Below are 14,761 nucleotides of genomic sequence, written 5' to 3'. Positions count from 1 at the left end.
CCTTATTGCAAATAGGATGCATGTTTTGGAATATATTTATTCTGTACAAGCTTCCTTCTTTTCACTCTGTCATTTAGGTTGATATTGTGGAGTAACTACAATGTTGTTGATCCATCCTCAGTTTTCTCCTATCACAGCCATTAAACTCTAACTGTTTTAAAGTCACCATTGGCTTCATGGTGAAATCCCTAAGCGGTTTCCTTCCTCTCCGGTAACTGAGTTAGGAAGGAACGCCTGTATCTTTGTGATGACTGGGTGTATTGATACACCATCCAAAGTGTAATTAATAACTTCACCATGCTCAAAGGTAGATTCAATGTCTGCTTTTTTAATTTTTACCAATAGGTGCCCTTCTTTGAGAGGCATTGGAAAACATCCCTGGTCTTTGTGGTTGAAAACATCCCTGGTCTTTGTGGTTGAAAACATCCCTGGTCTTTGTGGTTGAAAACATCCCTGGTCTTTGTGGTTGAAAACATCCCTGGTCTTTGTGGTTGAAAACATCCCTGGTCTTTGTGGTTGAAAACCTCCCTGGTCTTTGTGGTTGAAAACCTCCCTGGTCTTTGTGGTTGAAAACATCCCTGGTCTTTGTGGTTGAAAACATCCCTGGTCTTTGTGGTTGAAAACCTCCCTGGTCTTTGTGGTTGTACACCTCCCTGATCATTGTGGTTGAAAACCTCCCTGGTTTTTGTGGTTGAAAACCTCCTTGGTCTTTGTGGTTGAATCTGTGTTTAAAATTCACTCCTCGACTGAGGGACCTTACAGATATTTGTATGTGTGGGGCACAGAGATGATGTAGTCATTCAAAAATCATGTTAAACACTATTATTGCACACAGAATGAGTCCATGCACCTCCATGCACCTCATTATGTGATTTGTTACGCAAATCACATAATGATGGTTTATATACATCATCGGTATAGACTCAGCAACGCAGCACCTCAGAGCCCTCTGGTGACAGAGACTGGATTTTAAACTCCAAACACACAGTACAACGGTTTGTTGTTACATTCCTGTTTAATTAGGAGAGCTGATTATTCTAGTCTCTTTGAAAGTTGTTTTAATTATCTCAACTAAAAATAGCTCTGCTATTCTTTTTAAAAGCAGCAACTATGCAGTTATCCAGGTCACTTACTTCTAGAACAACTCCAGTGATTTTTTAGAATGTTGTTGTTGAAAAATTATTTCTACAGCTATGTATTGAGGAGTCTGATGCCAAAAAGTGTCTTTCTGAGCATTTAAACAAATATATTAATATATATTTATTTACCTAATTCCCACCAATGCAACTACTATAAAATACATATAGTAGACTGTACACAGAAAGAGAGATGTCAGATATCCAATTTATATTTAAACACACACTTTCCTAATACCCAATTAAGAAAAAAAATCCTCCTCCCACCTGTGACTAAGGGGTCAAGGGTCACAGATCCATCATGACCTCCCATGATGTCCCTTTTCTGTCTGTGTTCTCAGGGGATTGCTGGTGGTCTGGTGGCGCTCCACCATACCCAGGATGCTCTCTGCCATCCCTCTGACGTTGCTGTGGGTGTCAAGGTCAAAGGACAAGGTCTTCAGGAGTTCCACTGCCCCCTCCACCTGGAGCATATGGCAGTACTGCACACCTGGAATAAAATATAATCACACATTATATACAATGCATTTAAAGCACCTCAATAACATAGACCAACTAGTGAGAGAACACCTCCTCAGGCCACACACATTCTATGTGATCAAAGGACTATGCATGTGCCTACAGCACAGTATCTTACAGCTATCTTCAAGTTATTGAAATAGTTCCCCAAATGATACCATGTACTGTAAATGACACACACCCCCCCTCACCGTTCTGAGTGCAGACGAGACGCATAGCCCAGACAGCCCATAGCTGCACTCCAGCAGGCTGAGAGGTCTGAAGCAGGGAGAAGAATGGCCGGAACGACCTGAGGGAGGAAGGGAAATAAGTAAGGAGGAAGGGAGAGAAAGAGAGATGAACAGAGAGAGATGAACAGTGCGAGAGAGAGAGATTAACAGAGAGATTAACAGAAAGAGAGAGAGAGAGAGAGAGAGAGAGAGAGAGAGGAACAGAGAGAGAGAGGAACAGAGAGAGAGAGAGGAACAGAGAGAGAAACAGAGAAAGAAAGCGAGACAGAGAGGGGAACAGAGAGAGGAACAGAGAGAGAGCGAGAGAGAGAGATGAACAGAGAGAGAGAGAGAGAGAGAGAGAGAGAGAGAGAGAGAGAGAGAGAGAGAGAGAGAGAGAGAGAGAGAGAGAGAGAGGAACAGAGAGAGAGGAACAGAGAAAGGGAGAGGAAGAGAGAGGAACAGAGAAAGGGAGAGGAAGAGAGAGAGGAACAGAGAGAGAAAGAGTAAAAGCCAAATTGGATTTATGCCAAAACATCGCACGACTGATCATATTTACACCCTACACACCCTGATAAACATGTCCACCAGAATAATACCAAAATATACGCTTGCTTTATCGACTTCAAAAAGTATTTGATTACATTTGGCATACAAGACTGTTCTACAAAGTCATTGAAAGTGGTGTAGGGGGTAAAACATATGACATAATTAAATCAATGTATACTGGCAATACGTGCAGCATTAAAATTGCCAAGAAAATAACAGAATTCTTTAACCAGGGGTGGGGCCTTCGCCAGGGTTTCAATCTGAGCCCTGTACTCTTCAATATTTACATAAAAAAAATAAAAAATCCTCAGCCCCTGGTGTTAGTCTCCACAATTCAGAGGTTAAATGCCTACTCTTCGCAGAGGACCTATGCCTGCTGTCACCCACAGCACATGGCCTACAGCAGAGCCTGGACCTGCTAGAGCAGTACTGCCAGACCTGGGCCCTGGCAGTAAACCCCAAAAAGATGAAAATAATGATTTTCCAGAGAAGATCCAGATCTCAGGGAATTAAGACCAAAGTTCTCAATTGGTACACAATATATAGAGTACTGCCCACACTACAATTACTAAGGTTTAAAAATAAGCTCAACTGGACACCTTAATGAGGCAGTGAATGAACTGAGAGAGAAAGCATGCAGGGCATTCTACGCCATTAAAAAACAAATTCAAATTGAAATTCCTATTAAAATTTGGCTAAAACTAATTGAATGTGTCATTGAACCAATTGCACTTTATGGCAGCGAGGTGTGGGGTCCACTTGCAAAACAAGATTTCACCAAATGGGACAAACACCTCATTGAAACCCTGCATGCAGAGTTCTGTAAGATTCTCCTACATGTCCAGAGGAAAACTACAAACAATGCATGCAGGGCAGAATTAGGCCAATATCCACTAATAATAAAAACAAAAAAAATAGCAAATACGTTTTGGAAATCTGAAATACAGTGACCTTCGCTCATATCAATACTAAGCCTTGCAATGCCAAGAGCCGAGCAAAGAAAAGAGTCCCCTCATCCAGCTGGTCCTGGGGCTGAGTTCACAAACCTGTTCTACTAACACACTGAAGCTTCAGGACCAGAACATCCAATCAATCAGAATAAACCAAATTACAACACAGTCAAAACAAAACTACATTGCTTATTGGGAAACACAAGCACAAAGCAAAATGCAGTGCTATCTGGCCCTAAATCGACAGTACACCGTGGCAAACTATTTGACCATGGTTACTGATCAAAACCGTAGAAAAACCTTGACAAAGTACAGGCTCAGTGAGCACAACCTTGCCATTGAGAAGGGTAGACACAGGAAAACCTGGCTCCCTGTAGAGGAAAGGCTGTGCAACCACTGCACCACAGCAGAACCTGAGACGGAGCTGCATTTCCTGACAAAATGTAAAAAATATAAAACAATTAGAGAGTGTAATTTCCTCACATTTGAAACCCTTATTCAGGGTTTGAAATAACTCTCTGATGAGAATAGGCTACCCGTCTTGTTGGGGGAGGACGCAGAGAGCTGTGTGTTGGCAGCGCACTACATTGCTGCCTGCCATAAGATGAGGGACAGTGTCTGACAGACCAACCAACCTGCACATGTCCTCTACTGTATGATTATTATTATTGTTCATTGTATGGTTATTTTGACCCTTGGTTATTGTTGTTACTGTTGTCCCATTGACAATTTTGATTCTTATTATCTTAATATTGTAAATATCCAAGGTAAGCTTTGGCAATATGTACATTGTTACGTCATGCCAATAAAGCAAATTGAATTGAGAGAGAGGAACAAAGAGAGAGACAGAGAGAGAGAGAGAGAGAGAGAGAGAGAGAGAGAGAGAGAGAGAGAGAGAAGAGAAGAGAGAGAGAGAGGAACAGAGAGAGAAAGAGAGAGAGAGAGAGAGAGAGAGAGAGAGAGAGAGAGAGAGAGAGAGAAAGGAAGAGAGAGAGAGAGAGGAACAGAGAGAGAAAGAGAGGAACAGAGAGAGAAAGAGAGAGGGGACCAGAGAGAGATGAAGACCTGATCAGATATATGATTTATATGGCTTCTCTGAGTAGCTCAGACAGACAGACAGGCAGTCAGTCTTACCTGTAGGACACCATCTCACGCTCAGGGAGGGCCCAGGTCAGTATGGCAGCATGCTGTAGAAAGTAAAGACAGGTAATTGGAGTAAAGAAAACACTTAAGAGAACACTGATATGCACACACACCACACACACACACACACACTGTACCAGCTGTTCCAGTATGGTTTGTCGGAGCCCCTGGTCTAGGGTCCATGCATCCTGTCTGGAGGTGAGGTGGGCCAGGATGCCCCCGGCAAAGTAGCTGACCCCCACCTCCACCTGGGGCCCCTGGAGCAGGGTCACTACATGCTCCAACATGTCCTCCTGCATCATGTCTGCCTGCAGCTCCTCCACCTCTGCTATGTTGTTCTGGACCACAGAGAGACCAGGAACCATACTCATCAAGCGACTCAGAGTAGGAGTGCTGAACTAGGAGCAGGTCCCCCTGTCCATATAATCATATTCATTATGATCTGAAACACAAAACTGATCCTACATCAGCACTCTCACTCTGAAATGCTTTATAAATACTGGCCCTGAGTAGTGTTCAGTAGAAATGAAGAAAACGCTCCCAGAAGAAAACGCTCCCAAACAGAGTAAAATAGGGATGTACTATCTGATCCTATTACAAATGCTTTGAAATGTTTGTCTGTGGTGTGCCCTAATGAACCCAGGCGCAGGGTGGAGGCAGACAGAACACCATGGACCCTCAACAGATAAATGCTTCCACTTTTTATGATGTGGTTGTGTCTGTCCCTTGTTTATCTTTACTGGCTCAAACAAAACAGAAGTTGTTTTGATTACAGAAACATGCATTTTCTCTGTGCAATTATGACTTGAGCATACAACCCAAAGGGTAACACATGTAAATAATATGCACAATGATAATGTAGAAAATCAGAGCACTGACATACACAAACAAACAACTGCAACATGTTGAAACAGAAAGACCTACCAGAAGACCTAGAACTTTCTGCTGTATAGAAGATTCAGAAGAGTAGGTCTGCAAGGCAAGAGGGAGAGGACAATTCATTGAATGGTTCCACTATTTCAACTATAAATGTGTGTGTGTGTGCGCTTCTCCTACCTCCAGCACTTCCTCGTACAGCTCCAGGCCCTGACACTGGATGAAGTGTCGCGAGGCAGTGGGTGTCTCATCAGTCAGGTTCCACAGAGCACTCAGGGCAAACTTCAGAGTGGAGTCCACTACTCCTGCCATGGCTTTCTGTTGCACTATACCCAGCAGCTGCTGTTAGAGGTAAGACGGAGAGAAAGAGATGGAGAGAGAGAGAGAGAGAGAGAGAGAGAGAGAGAGAGAGGCGAGGTGGACAGAGAGGAGGGTGAGAGAGAGGAGGAGAGATAGAGGTGAGGGGGAAGAGAGGAATAGAGAGAGAGGAGTCAGGGGGAGAGAGAGAGAGAGAGAGAAGGAGAAGGAGAGAGGAGGAGAGATAGAGGTGAGGGAGAGAGGAAGAGGGGTCAGGTGAAGGGGAGAGAGAGGAGAGAGAGGTGAGGTGAAGGGGGAGGGAGAGAAAGGGTGAGATGAGGTTAGGGGGGAAGAGGATGAGATGAGGTTAGGGGGGAGAGGGTGAGGTGAGGGGAGGAAGAGGGTAAGATGAGGTGGGGGGAGGATGAAATGAGGTGGGGGGGAGACGGTGAGGTGAGGGGGGGAAGAGGGTGAGATCAGGTGAGGGGGAGGGTGAGATGAGGTGGGGGGAGAGGGTGAGGTGAGGGGGGAGGGTGAGATGAGGTGGGGGGAGAGGGTGAGGTGAGGGGGGAAGGGGGTGAGATCAGGTGAGGGGGGAGGGGTGAGATAAGGTGGGGGGAGAGGATGAGGTGAGGGGGGAAGGGGGTGAGATGAGGAGAGGAAGAGTGTAAGATGAGGTGGGGGTGAGGGTGAAATGAAGTGGGGGGGTGAGATGAGGGAGGGGGGGTGAGATGAGGTGAGGGGGGAGGGTGAGATGAGGTGAGGGGGGAAGGAAAAGAGAAGGTGAGGGGGAGAAAGCAAAAGGTGAGGGGGAGAGAGAAAGAGAGAGATAAAGGTGAGGGGGAGAGAGATAGAGAGAGATAAAGGTGAGGGGGAGAGATAAAGGTGAGGGGAAAGGGAGAGAGATAAAGGTGAGGGGAGAGGGAGAGAGATAAAGGTGAGGTGAGGGGGAGAGGGGGAGAGATAAAGGTGAGGTGAGGGGGAGAGAGATAAAGGAGAGGTGAGGGGTAGAGAGATAAAGGAGAGGTGAGGGGTAGAGAGATAAAGGTGAAGCGAGGGAGAGAGGAAAATGGAGGGATACGGATTTCTTACCTTCATAACAAATATATCAGCCCCCAGCTGTGTGGTCTGCTCTGTGGACAGCTGCAGAGAGACAAACTGTTTCAACAAATGATCTTAGCAACATAAGCCACGGCCAACTGCCCATGGAGTCCAGTACATCAACCCTATTCCCAGTCAAGAATTCAGGTCCATGGGGGGTATGGGGTGAACTGCTCTGCCAACTTGTATGGAGATGTTAAGGTTGAGGAAATAATGCATTTAAAAAAGGGTGGGGACCTACTTTGGCCACTAGTATGGAGATGACGGCCACAGCCATCCTCTGCAGGGTCCGGTCCACGTGACCGCTGAGCCAGTTCATCACCAGCTTGGCTGCTTTGAACCTGACAGGGACACAGCAGTGAGATCCTATAACACCTAGGACTTAACCCTAACTTAAGATCTGCACACATAACTCAAGGTTTCAATTTAATTGATTTAGATTGATTTCAATTCACCAGGCTATGGACAGACTGACCTGTCAAAAGGGACGTCCTGAAGGATGGTGTCACTGCAGAGCACCAGCAGGCAGTTCTTCTGTAACTGGAAAGGGGGAAGCACGGGCTGTGGTTATAATAATTATTTATTGTGTCCCTTTCAGGAAACTCATCAGCAAAACATCACCACATAATGCATAAATAAATAAATAAATAAATATACTGAACAAAAAATATAAACGCAACATGCAACAAAGTTACAGTTCATTTAAGGAAATCAGTCAATTGAAATAAATAAATTAGGCCCTAATCTATGGATTTCACATGACTGGGCAGGGGTGCAGCCATGGGTGGGCATAGGCCCACCCACTTGGCAGCCAGGTCCACCCACTGGGGAACCAGGCCCAGCCAATCAGAATGAGTTTTTCCTCACAAAAGGGCTTTATTACAGACAGAATACTAAAACTCACAAGTTGAGAAACAGGTAAAATCACATATGATTCTATATCTCTCATCCCCTTTGAATGAGCGCAACCAAACAAAACTAATCTCCAAAATATCAAAACGTGCAGTCAAAATAAATTGTGAGCTTGGGCTACACACTGGCTAAATGCAAAACACAAAACATATCAAATGCCCACCCTTGAAAGACAATCAGCAACCATGTTGCCCTTACCACGGACATATCCGATCTCAAGTGGAAACTCCTGCAATATCCGTAGTAATTTTCCTCTGGTGATTTTCCTGAGTGGAATAGCCTCAGGGAAACGAGAGACAGTGCACATAATGGTTAACAGAAACTCTTTGGTTTGGACAAAGGACCAACACAATCCACCAGAAACTCTTTGGTTGGGGCAAAGGACCAACACAACCCACCAGAAACTCTTTGGTTGGGGCAAAGGACCAACACAACCCACCAGAAACTCTTTGGTTTGGGCAAAGGACCAACACAATCCACCAGAACCCTGCTGAAAGGTTGGTCAAAAGCAGGAATGCAAAGTGGCAACTGGCACAGCTTGGTTTGGTTCACCCATGTGTTGGCAAACATAACAAGATTTATAGTAAGACACGCCATCTTGTTTCAGACCAGGCTAGAAGAAGTTACACAAGATACAGTCAAAGCGTAATTGGAACTACAATTTGAGATACACTGGGCCAATCGTCTTGCCCAGAAGTGGTGTGAGAATGCCATGTCCTCATTAGAACACCATCTCTGTCAAAGTAACCCACGCGAACTTCCTAAAACTGCACCTCTGGACACATCTCAGCAAAAAGAGGGGAGAGTTAAACATCTTTAACCTGTTGGGGATAGGGGGCAGTATTTGCACGGCCGGATAAAAAATGTACCCGAGTTAATCTGGTTACTACTCCTGCCCAGTAACTAGAATATGCATATAATAGATTTGGATAGAAAACACTCTAAAGTTTCCTAAACTGTTTGAATGGTGTCTGTGAGTATAACAGAACTCATATGGCAGTCAAAACCCTGAGACAAATCCTAACAGGAAGTGGAAATCTGATGTGTGGAATCACTTTCAAGCTTTGCCATTGAAACACACAGGGACTTATTAATCATTTAGCACTTCCTAAGGCTTCCACTAGATGTCAACAGTCTTTACAAAGTGGTTTGAGTCTTCTATGGTAGAAACTGACCCAAAGAGAGGCTTGGGAAGTTGGTCACAGGGGGAGGGCCATTACTACTATGACGCGGGCGCCCATGGGAACCCTTTTGTTCCGAAACGTTTAGTAAGACAATGCAATCGTCCGCCTTGAATATTATTGAAGCTCTAGTTGAAAAAGGCCCTAAAGATTTATGTTATACAACGTTTGACATGTTTGTACGAACGTAAATATATATTTTTTGCACATTCGTGACGACAAGTCCCGCGTGCTTCAGTACATTATGAGTAGCCTTCGGAACGCGCTAACAAGAAGGAACTATTGGGACATAAATTATTAACTTTTTCGAACAAAACTACATTTGTTGTGGACCTGGGATTCCTGGAAGTGCCTTCTGATGAAGATAATCAAAGGTAAGGGAATATTTACAATAGTATATTTGATTTTAGATGGTTCCAAGATGGCGCTAACATGTATCGCCTAGCCTATTTTTCTGAGCATACCACGTCGTTTATTGCAAAGTGTGATTTCCCAGTAAAGTTATTTTTAAATCTGGCAATGCGGTTGCATTCACGAGATGTTAATCTATAATTCTTTGAATGACAATATTACATTTTAACAATGTTTTCGAATAGTAATTTTGTAAATTGTAGCGCTGATTCACCGGAAGCATTTGAGGGAAAATATTTTCTGAACGTCACGCGCCGATGTAAAATGCTGTTTTTATATATAAATATGAACTTTATCGAACAAAAAATGCATGTATTGTGTAACATGATGTCCTAGGAGTGTCATCTGATGAAGATTGTCAAAGGTTAGTGCTGCATTTAGCTGTGTTTTGGGTATTTGTGATGCATACTAGTTGCTTTGAAAATGGCAGTGTGATTTTTTTTGGCAGGGTACTCTCCTAACATAATCTAATGTTTTGCTTTTGCTGTAAAGCCTTTTTGAAATCAGACAACGTGGTTCGATTCAGGAGAGGTGTATCTATAAAATGGTGTAAAATAGTCATATGTTTGAGAAATTGAAGTTATAGCATATAGAGGTATTTGTATTTCGAGTGACGCGATTCCACTGGCTGTTGACTAGGGTGGGACGCAAGCGTCCCACGTTCCCGGACAGGTTAATCTGTTCCGCAATCAACTGCTTCCTAAACATTGTATCAACTGTAGGGACCCTCTCTTCCTTCAGTGGTCCTACAAACTCGCTCACCTTTGGGGTTTTCAAAGGAGAGGTCAACTCAGGAGGTTTACTGAAATCAGGATCACTCATAAATGTCTCAGATAGATTGACCATTGTGGGATCGCTGACATCCTCCTCAACACTAGACTTGCTCCTGGTGATTTTCTTAGACATAGTATATGTAACCGCACATGCTGGGAACACTCTAGGGTACTTTTCTGATAACATCAGGTTCCTCTACTCTGGGTTCTTTACGATTGACAGGACTTGGCACGACCTTCCCTCCATACAAATTGTTTCCCAAAATGAATGAGACCTCCATCACCGGTAGACTAGTCCTCACCCCAACGACGACAGAACCAGAAATAAGACCAGACTCAAGTTCCACATTATACAACGGAACCTCCATATAACCCATCTCCACGCCTTGCACCAACAAAGGCAAAACACCCTCCAAAATGAAGGACTGGGCTTCCCCATTTTCTCACAGTATCTTCACCGGCTGCTTAACAGCATCGCCACTCTGCAGAGACACAAACTCATCTGAAACAAAGGGTTCATACACATCTGATCCAAAATCTTGTTTAGGAGATACATCAGTCCCAACCAGAGACTTAATGGGCTGGAGTGCTCCCACAAGAAGAAATGGCTTTTTCTCCCGCTTATTTTTCTATTTCAACTTAGGACACAGAGCCGATGTCTCCTTTCTCACGGCAATGTGTCCTTTCTCAATGACAAACTGGCGGATATGAAAAAACAGTTTTCTGCCAATCTTTATCTTTGGGCACTGTAGAAAAAGACTGGAATCTTGCAGTAAGAAGTGACTTCTTTGGATTGCTTTTTACGTATGGATAACTACTGAGTGCTTTGTTTGTGAAGGTAGCTTTATGTGTCAACACAAACTCATCTGCAAGAACTGCAGCTTTCGCAAGAGTGAGATCCTTGTGCTCATAAATGTAGGTAGCAACCCTTTCATGAAGGTAATTCTTGAACGGCTCGAGAAGTACAGTGGTTGCTCCTTTAAAAGGTGTGTCATACTGCAGCACACCTTGCGGGCTGCTGCAGCATTCTGTGGCACATAATCTAATTGTCAGCCATTTTTTCTGTTAATGCAAGTTAGTGCTAGTTTGACCACCAGAGGGCATCTTTCAGAAGCATTTGATAGTATTCCATATTGGCATTACCAGATAATTCAAAACTTTTTTTGTAATAACATAGTATATGGGACTGATTTCAAGAAATTTGGCTTAATTCATTTGATTAATATTATGGTGCTTCTATTCCAAGAAAAAATAAAAAATAAACCCTCAGTGTTTCCGTTAGGATGGAATGGAAAATATGGCGCTGTACAACGTGACGGTTGGGAGTAGGCTACAGCCTAAGAGGATTGGACGATTCTAAATTGTTTGCCTTCATTAGACAACTTTGTTCCAATATTTCTGTAAATCAGTGATATTTATTCCCATAGTAATTCGTTATGGATCCATAACTAAATCAACATCTGCATTTTGAAAGAGTATTTTTATTATTATTTTATTAACTAAAGCATAAAGATGCTGATGAAGATATACAGTACTGTACAGTATATGCTTTACATTTGGATAATAAAGCATTTAAAGTATTTCAGCAACCATCACTCCTGTGTTCCAATGGCACATTTTTTTATTTCACCTTTATTTAACCAGGTAGGCCAGTTGAGAACAAGTTCTCGTTTACAACTGCGACCTGGCCAAGATAAAGCAAAGCATTGCGACAAAAAAACAACAGCGTTACACATGTGATAAACAAAAGTACAGTCAATAACAATAGAAAAATCTATATACAGTGTGTGCAAATGGAGTAAGGAGGTAAGGCAATAAATAGGCCATAGTAGCGAAGTAATTAACATTTTGCAAACTAACACTGGAGTGATAGATGTGCAGATGATGATGTGCAGGTAGAAATACTGGTGTGCAAAAGAGCAAAAAAAAGTAAATAAAAACAATTAGGGGATGAGGTGGGTAGTTGGATGGGCTATTTACAGATGGGTTGTGTACAGCTGCAGCGATCGGTGAGCTGCTCAGATAGCTGATGCTTAAAGTTAGTGAGGGAGATATAAGTCTCCAACTTCATAGATTTTTGCAATTCGTTCCAGTCATTGGCAGCAGAGAACTGGAAGGATAGGCGGCCAAAGGAAGTGTTGGCTTTGGGGGTGACCAGTGAGATATACCTGCTGGAGCGCATGCTACGGGTGGGTGTTGTTATGGTGCCCAGTGAGCTGAGATAAGGCGGAGCTTTACCTAGCAAAGACTTATAGATGACTTGGAGCCAGTGGGTCTGGTGACGAACATGTAGCAAGGGCCAGCCGACGAGAGCAGACAGGTCGCAGTGGTGGGTGGTATATGGGGCTTTGGTGATAAAACGGATGGCACTGTGATAGACTGCATCCAGTTTGCTGAGTAGAGTATTGGAGGCTATTTTGTAAATGACAACGCCGAAGTCGAGGATTGGTAGGATACCCTCGTAAAAATGACTATGTTTGGCAGCGTGAGTGAAGGATTCTTTGTTGCGAAATAGGAAGCCGATTCTAGATTTAATTTTGGATTGGAGATGCTTAATATGAGTCTGGAAGGAGAGCTTACAGTCTAGCCAGACACCTAGGTATTTGTAGTTGTCCACATATTCCAAGTCAGAACCGTCCAGAGTAGTGATGCTAGTCGGGCGGGCAGGTGCGGGCAGCGATCGGTTGAAGAGCATGCATTTAGTTTTATTAGCGTTTAAGAGCAGTTGGAGAACACGGAAGGAGTGTTGTATGGCATTGAAGCTTGTTTGGAGGTTTGTCAACACAGTGTCCAAAGAAGGACCAGATGTATACAGAATGGTGTCGTCTGCGTAAAGGTGGATCAAGGAATCACCCGCAGCAAGAGCGGCATCATTGATATATACAGAGAAAAGGGTCGGCCCGAGAATTGAACCCTGTGGTACCCCCATAGAGACTGCCAGAGTTCCGGACAACAGGCCCTCCGATTTGACACACTAAACTCTATCTGAGAAGTAGTTGGTGAACCAGGCGTGGCAGTCATTTGAGAAACCAAGGCTGTTGAGTCTGCCGATAATGTCACGACTTCCGCCGAAGTCGGTCCCTCTCCTTGTTCGGGCGGCGTTCGACGTCACCGGCTTTCTAGCCACCGCCAATCCACTTTTCATTTTCCATTTGTTCTGTCGTTGTCTTATCACACCTGGCTTCACAACCAATTACTTGTTTATTATTTAACTTCTCAGGGCTGCGTGGGACGCTACCGTCCCACCCACGGTTCACACTATTCAACAGCCAGTAAAAAAACAGAGTGCCAAATTCAAAACTACAAAATGTCCTAATTCAAAGTTCTCAAACATACAACTATTTTACACCATTTAAAAGATAAACCTCTCCTTAATCCAAACATATTGTCCGATTTCAAAAAGGCTTTACGGCGAAACCATAAAGTTAGATTATGTTAGGACAGTGCCAACACAAGAAAAACCACACAGCCATTTTCCAAGCAGGAGAGGGGTCACAAAAACCATAAATACAACTAAACTTAGGCACTAACCTTTGACGATCTTCATCAGATGACACTCCTAGGACTCAATGTTACACAATACATGTATGTTTTGTTCGATAAAGTTCTTATTTATATTAAAAAAAAAATAATTACATTGACGCGTGATGTTCAGAAAATATTTTTCCTCCAAAACTGCCGGTGAATCAGCACAACAATTTACAAAAATACTCATCATAAACGTTGATAAAATATTAAACTGTTATTCAAAGAATTATAGATAAACATCTCCTGAATGCAACCGATGTGACAGATTTCAAAAAAGCTTCACGGGGAAAGCACACTTTGCAATAATCTGAGTACGGCGCTCAGAAAAATACAACAGGCAATACAGATACCCGCCATTTTGGAGTAATCTAAAATCATAAATAGCATTATAAATATTCACTTACCTTTGATGATCTTCCTCAGAAGGCACTTCCAGGAATCCCAGGTCCACAATAAATGTTGTTTTGTTCGATAAAGTCCATAATTTATGTCCAAATACCTCCTTGTTGTTAGCTCGTTCAGTAAGCTACTCCAAATGTAGGAGGCGCGCCCAACATTTCACGGCGAAAAGTCAAAAAAAGTTATATTTACGTTCGTTGAAACATGTCAAACGTTGTATAGCATCAATCTTTTTAACATAAAACTTAAATAATATTCCAACCGGACGATTCCAATGTCTTGAAAAACGTTATGGAACACAGCTACCTCATCACGTGAACGCGCGCCATAAAACTCATGTCATTTTCTGAGTCACCAACTTCCCGGCCTTCTTGTTCGCTCTGTGTTCACCGCAAAAGCCTGAAACTAGGTTCTAAAGACTGTTGACATCTAGTGGAAGCCTTAGGAAGTGCAAAATTAACCCTAAGTCACTGTGCGTTAGATAGGCAATGACTTGAAAAGACTACAAGCATCAGATTTCCCACTTCCTGGTTGGATTTTTCTCAGGTTTTTGCCTGCCATATGAGTTCTGTTATACTCACAGACATCATTCAAACAGTTTTAGAAACTTCAGTGTTTTCTATCCAAATCTACAAATAATATGCAAATATTTGACTCTGGGCTCGGGTATTAGGCAGTTTACTCTGGGCACGTTTTTCATCCAAAATCGAAAATACTGCCCCCTATACCTTGACAGGTTAACCCTCTGTTCCCCATGTTGTATTTGTGAGTTATTGT

The 14,761-nt window shown here is 43.1% G+C and overlaps 1 protein-coding gene across 1 annotated transcript in view; it reads right to left on the bottom strand.

Annotated features, from left to right (window-relative positions):
* Positions 1 to 995: 995 nt before the first annotated feature.
* zyg11l (zyg-11 family member, cell cycle regulator, like) overlaps positions 996 to 14,761 on the bottom strand; it is a 32,021-nt gene continuing 18,255 nt past the window's right edge. Inside the window, exons 6-14 of the mRNA XM_029705339.1 lie at positions 7,256 to 7,320; positions 7,022 to 7,121; positions 6,772 to 6,822; positions 5,563 to 5,724; positions 5,431 to 5,478; positions 4,644 to 4,844; positions 4,498 to 4,550; positions 1,847 to 1,944; positions 996 to 1,626 (exon numbers count right to left, since the gene is read on the bottom strand). Of these exons, the coding sequence (XP_029561199.1) occupies positions 1,436 to 1,626; positions 1,847 to 1,944; positions 4,498 to 4,550; positions 4,644 to 4,844; positions 5,431 to 5,478; positions 5,563 to 5,724; positions 6,772 to 6,822; positions 7,022 to 7,121; positions 7,256 to 7,320 (969 nt within the window). The 3' untranslated portion in view covers positions 996 to 1,435. The remainder of the gene's footprint in view (positions 1,627 to 1,846; positions 1,945 to 4,497; positions 4,551 to 4,643; positions 4,845 to 5,430; positions 5,479 to 5,562; positions 5,725 to 6,771; positions 6,823 to 7,021; positions 7,122 to 7,255; positions 7,321 to 14,761) is intronic.

This window comes from Salmo trutta, chromosome 21 (assembly GCF_901001165.1).
Source record: "Salmo trutta chromosome 21, fSalTru1.1, whole genome shotgun sequence".
Taxonomy (NCBI): domain Eukaryota; kingdom Metazoa; phylum Chordata; class Actinopteri; order Salmoniformes; family Salmonidae; genus Salmo; species Salmo trutta.
Note: the sequence above shows the minus strand (reverse complement) of the source record. Positions and strands in the feature narration are given on the sequence as shown.